This window comes from Motacilla alba, chromosome 9 (assembly GCF_015832195.1).
Source record: "Motacilla alba alba isolate MOTALB_02 chromosome 9, Motacilla_alba_V1.0_pri, whole genome shotgun sequence".
NCBI classification, from domain to species: Eukaryota; Metazoa; Chordata; class Aves; order Passeriformes; family Motacillidae; genus Motacilla; species Motacilla alba.
Genome location: NC_052024.1, coordinates 4,538,853 through 4,544,852, shown reverse-complemented (window position 1 = coordinate 4,544,852; position 6,000 = coordinate 4,538,853). Strand labels below are relative to the sequence as shown.

The window sequence follows — 6,000 nt, the reverse complement described above, 5'->3', positions numbered from 1 at the left end:
TGGAGGGCCAGGGATCTCTTCCACAGTGGGTGAAAAGGTGTTTTGGAGCTGCTCTCCTCCCCTCAGTGATCCAGAGTTTTTCTGGGAGGCACACAGAGCAAAGCCTGTGGGGATCCCAAGGCTGGTACTGACACTGATGAGTAGTAAAACTTTAAAGAAACAGGCTGGTATAGCATAAACTTCTATCCACCATCATTTGGGCATTCCTAAGAAGCTTAATTACAAATACAATCTGTTAATCTCAGTAAAACACTGACACGTGAACCCTTTCAGATACTCTTGTTATCAAAGGTACAAACTCATGACAGGGAGAAGGGGAAAAAAACCCCAAAGGTTTTTTAAAAGTTTATTTCTAGCCCTGAAAGAACAGTTATTAAACGAAGTCAACAAATACAGTAGTTAATATTGCAGTAACAATTAAATAACATAATGGGATTAAATTACACAAAAGGCAACATTAACATCTGAAGACAGTTAAAAAAATAAAAAGAAAGCTTGCACCTACTTCCATTCCCATCAACAGCATAAGGAACAGAGGGAAAAACAGACCAGAGAGATTTATTGACTCAATTCCAGCTGGAGAGACCCTTAATCACATTTCTGCTCCCTCCCCAGCCCCTCTGACAACGGGACCCATCTGCCGTAGCCAAAACTTTGCACCTCCCTGCACAGAGAGCCAGGGGGGAAGGCTCCAATTAGTCTCATTAACACCTAAGGCAGGGCAAAGTGCTCATTCCCATGGTTATTTTTAATAAAAACTCTGGTTTGTTCTATGATAACAACATCCCAGGAATCTCACACTCCCTGCACACTTGGCACCTCAGCCACAAGCTGCCCAGCTGACACTCCACAGAGATCGTGTGCACATCTGATCCCCACTCAGGATCTTGGGTGGGCACCCAAGAGGGATGCACAGGAATCCCCACATTTGGATGCAACTCATCCCTTGCCATCATTTCCACCTGCCCCAGTGCCACAGCAGAGCTGACAGCCCTGCACCCACCCAAGGACTCTGCTCTGCTCCCACCAGGGAAAACCCACGCCTTGGAGCTTCTCACCTTGCAGACACCCTCAGAAAAGCGATGCCTGACCCTCCAGACACAAAAGCACAGCACAAAAACCTTCTCCTTCTCCTCTCCTGCCAGCCCCACCTCTGATCCCCGTGGAAACCTCGCCACAGAACAGCTGCTGCATGCGGCCAGGGAGATGCTGGCACTTCCCAGCCTTGGAGCTGAGCGCTGTCCCAGGTCACACACACAGTTTGGGAACTTGGGGCTGGGCCAAGTTTTGTGCATTAGGATGGCTGAATCTTCAGAAATCGTCTCCTAAGCAGGCTAAATTGGACAAATTTTGCAACATATGTTTTAAACCGTTCTCATTCCCCAGTAAAAGTGAACTAATAAGTTAAAATTACTTATGATTTCTTGTTTTCTATTTTAAAAAAGCTAAATTTATCTAGATTGTGCCATTAAAAAAAAAAAGATGAAAGAAAGAAAAGCTCCCATTTTAACTCTGGCACAAGGAGTTTCACCAAGTCCATTGCCAGCAATGGACAAAGAGGGAACCACTGGTACAACAGGTTTTTTCCCTCAGCCAAGCCTCCTCACTGCTCCATTTGACCAGGGAGCCAGGACACACTCAAAACAGGGTGATTACAGTGCCCATGGCTCATAATAAACTTTTTTCCAGGCAAATGCACTTGGATTACCTTACCTGGCATGAGACACTTCCTTGAATTTAAAATTTAAAGCCATAACTGTTCTCACACTTACAGCAAAAGAGGATTATCGCTGTGAGGAACAGTTAAGATAGTTAACTACCAGACAGGAGCAGAACACAAGCTGAACCTGCCCCAACAAGGCACCCTGCTGGCCCCACAGGACCCCCAGGGGCTGTGAGACCCCAGCCCTGCTCCCCTCCACCATCACCCCCCAAACTGCCTCTGCCATCCTGCCAGCCACTCTCACTTGGAAGTTTGTTTTGTCATACCTTGGCTACCAGTCCCCAAAATGTCATTCTCTCTATAGAGATACTGAAATTCTCTGAAAATGATTTCTATCCCCTGCCAGCAATGTTTGGAAAAGTGTGCAAAAATTGTTATTCAGGGTCCTCTGTCCATACCAACCATAGCTCTGTCTGTCCCAGGCCCTGCCCCACTGGGAATGCAATACAATCCCACTAAAGTCATGGTTATTCTTTCACAGACTCATTTGGCACATTGGTACTACTTGGCTCTTCCTTAAACACTTGGGGAGGTTGAAATGCACAGACTGTAGCATTAGAAGGGGCACAGGCTCTGCTAAACTCAACCCTGGCAACACCCCAAGAACTCAACCGCTCAGGCTGCCGCTGTCCTTCAGAAGGAGGCACTTTTTGTTGCGTTGAAGGGTTGGCTGCAGCCATCCTGGCTAGCACAGAGTCCTCAGTGACAAGGATCAGAGCGACACCAGCCAGTCCAACAGGCCCCACGATGGTCTGACAGCACTGCTTCCCCTCTGCTTCATCTCACAACTTTGGCATCTCCAGGTGTTCATCATCATCATCTGTTCAGATCATGTTTCCAAAATCCTGTATCGTCAGTGTCCTCAGATCTGGTTATTTGTTCTTCTGGTTTCATTAGTACAAATGGAGCACGTACAAAACTGGAAAAAAATAGCTCTAATACTTTAAACTCTGACAACTCCATAGGTTGATGCATTATTTGCTTGGCGGGGGGAGGAGGGGGGAAATTACAACATATACAAAAATGTATTTGATACAAAGAAGGGAAATGTAAAATAAAAAAAGTCAAAGGCACCAGCATAACTTCCAAAGCCCAAGTCAGAGCACAGATACAAGTTTGTGAACCACCCACTGCACCAAGCACGTTATCCCTCAAGCTTCTGGCCAGCAAGTCTAACAGGGGAAAAAAAGAGCAGACAGGAAGACAGCTGGAATTTTTTCTTGCCCTGACTAGAACTGATCATTTGATCATAAATAAAGTATCTGACCCCAACCTACACATCCATAACCCACATCCAAAGACTTGACCGATCATTAAGGTTCTACAAAGAGGCCACATTTTTGATTTAAAAAAATGTCCGCAGAGCACAGGTATGAGAAACAGCTGAATACTTCTCTTCCCCCTCTCTCTCTCTCGCTCTCTCTCCTTTTTCATCTTAAAAAGTGAAAAGAATCTCCACACATTGTGATTCCTTAAGTAACCGAGTTGTTGGTTCTACAGTACAGCGACAGCTAATCCGAAAAAGAAATGAGGGGCAAGATGTACCTTCACATTCGCCACACCTGCCACGAATCTGGTCACTGGGAGCTTCCCACAGGGATTGCAGGTAGAGGGGAGGAAGAGGAGAGTCAAAGAGATCAGCAGGTAAAATTAGTACTGCTCTCTGAAAGCTTGAATCTGTCATTCAAGTATTGAAAGTACCCAGAGGGTACAACGGGAGCTGTTACAGCGAAGTCGTTAAAACCCCTTAAAGCCCCGGGCACAGCAAGTGGTATTTCTGGGCTGTCTGGGAAACAAAAATCAGAATAAAAAAACCCCACAAAGGCCAGTAATTCAGCCCTCAATTCCTTCTGGACCCCAGACAGGGATCTCTATAGAGTCGCCACAATGTATTTGGGTGTCTTCTGGATGAGAGTTTCTTCCCTTTTGCAGACGTTTCCCACCCCCACAAAAACCCCTTCCCTCCCCCCCGAAGTGTAACAATTTCATATATTATAAAGATTTGTAAAATACAAACGAACAAAAAAGGAAGAAGGCTGTGGCAGGATGTTAGCGGTTACTCTTCATTGCTTCTTTGGCTGCCAGGATCAGTGGCGTCAAGCTGGACAGAGGTTTGGCCAGTTTCAAGAAGGGATGCTGCCAGGAAGACAGAAACATGAGGAATCAGTGAAAGACACACCTTTAAAGGTTTGATTTCCAGCAGGATTCACGTTTCCATGGAGCTAGGCAGCGGTGACTCTGCATTTTAGCTGCTGACTTGTGTCATGTGTTTCTCCTGATGGTTACAAGGACAAAACCATCCCAAGCTGGCTGGGATAGCACTGCCTTGCCCAATGGAGTTTCTCCTGGAGTATCTCACTGGTTTTGGAAAAGGTGAGTATTGAAGCTACACTTGCAATGAGCAAAACAAAGATCTAAACGAGAAATAATCAGAGAAAGATGAGAAGCAGCAGCTGGCTTTACTGGGAAAGCCTCTACACCGTCTGCCTCAGAGCTACTCCTTGCTCTCCCCAGGAATGGCATCGGTGATTCCCTCACACCTTCACACAATGCTGCCTACAAGCAGACCTCATTTAACAAACCAGCCTTTTCCCAGCGCACAGAAAGTATCCAAAATCAAAACTAAAAGGAGAAATGGTGTCACTGCTCCAGCTCGTAGGGCAGAATCCAGCAGGGAGAAAGGAAACTCTTCTCTTCAAGGCTTGAACACTGATGTCAAACCAGCAGATTATTTCATCAGGAGTTCTGAGGGGGACGTTTGCAAGCGGAAGTATGAAAAGCAATGCAAATGCTATCAATGGCCACCCTCAGAAAGGAGTTCCTAAACTGCTGGACACTTTGGCAGTGGCAGAGTGAAATCACAGATTATGATGGAATAACTTTGGAGTGTATTATAAATCTTTCCTACCAACTGCTCTCACTGCAGTTCCCAGGAGAAAACACACACTACAGAGGAAGAAAGGGTGCCAGTCTATGGTGTAGTTCATCACAGGGTGACCTGACTCTGCCTTCTGGACCTCACTGTGAGAAGAAGTGGAGTCTCACCTGTAGCAATTCTTTGGCTGATCCTCTTTTCTCCACATCCATCTCCAAACATCGGTTCAAGAAATCTCGGAATATTGGCGACAGTTTCTCGGGGTTCTGGAGTTCTGGTGTGCCATTAGTTGCTATCAAATATAAAGCCTGTAAAATGAAGAATAAGATATAGCCAAAACCAAGCTTTAAAAGATGCCAAACTGACCTGCCTTGTGGCAAGCCCTCAGATGAGAGGGCTCTGCAGCTACTTCTCCTCAGCTTCAGAGATCAGAACTGTAAAAATGCCACATGAATAGGCACTTATGACCTATTCTTGCTAGTAGCCAAAATAATGTTCAAGATCTTTTGGCAACAGATACTGACCTTAGCAAAGAAAACATCAGTTTGTGACACAGCAGCACTTTCCATGATCTCTTGGGTTTACTTTCCCCAGACTATCACAGAGGTCTGAGGTCAAAGTCCTCTGTTTTATTTACAGGCAGGCAAATCTTCTAAGTACCATCACAGAATCCCAGACTGGTTTGGGTTGGAAGGGACCTTAAAGCCCAACTTGCTCCACCCCCTGCCTTGGGCAGGGACACCTTCCACTAGCCCAGGTTACTCCAAGCCCCGTCCAACCTGGCCTTGGACACTTCCAGGGATGAGGAGTCAGGGTAAGGCTGACTGCAAATTCTTCCTTTGGAGGAATTTTCTTGTACTGCTGAAGCTTGTTGGCTTTTTCATTTCATTTCCTTTTTAACGCAGATGCAATTAATGAACAACTACTGACAGTGGTGAACACCCAGTTCCAGCAACACCAGGGCTTCTTACCCTCAGGGGGTTCTCATTGAGGTACGGGGGCTCTCCTTCCACCATCTCAATAGCCATGATGCCCAGGGACCAGATGTCCACCTTGGGGCCGTAGGCTTTCCGTGTCACCACCTCGGGAGCCATCCAGTACGGAGTCCCCACCATGGTGCTGCGCTTGCTCTGCTCAGGGGTGATCTGGGCACAGAACCCAAAGTCAGCTGCGGGACAACAGAAGTTTAAGAGGTTAAACTGGTGCACCCCAAGAAGTGGTTTTCCTAGAAGACTGTTCTATTGCTACACATACATTTCATTGAGAGGGGTTTGGGGGCAGTTTCTTCTTTCCTCCCCCGCTACATTCTCCGGATTTAAAAAGCCAACGTGCAATGAAAATACAAAACCTGAAGGTGCTTAAGCAGGGCAGAATTCCGTGGAGTGAAGACAAGGCTTTTGTC

At 46.3% G+C, this 6,000-nt stretch overlaps 1 protein-coding gene across 6 annotated transcripts in view; it reads right to left on the bottom strand.

Annotated features, from left to right (window-relative positions):
• Positions 1–332: 332 nt before the first annotated feature.
• The window catches only part of PAK2 (p21 (RAC1) activated kinase 2), a 42,011-nt gene continuing 36,343 nt past the window's right edge, over positions 333–6,000 (bottom strand). For 4 of the 6 annotated variants that reach the window (XM_038145772.1, XM_038145776.1, XM_038145775.1 and 1 more), the window contains exons 13-15: positions 5,570–5,766; positions 4,769–4,906; positions 333–3,859 (exon numbers count right to left, since the gene is read on the bottom strand). In XM_038145772.1, the coding sequence (XP_038001700.1) occupies positions 3,773–3,859; positions 4,769–4,906; positions 5,570–5,766 (422 nt within the window). In that variant the 3' untranslated portion in view covers positions 333–3,772. The remainder of the gene's footprint in view (positions 3,860–4,768; positions 4,907–5,569; positions 5,767–6,000) is intronic. The other 2 variants (XR_005257976.1, XM_038145777.1) reach the window with 2 other exon arrangements.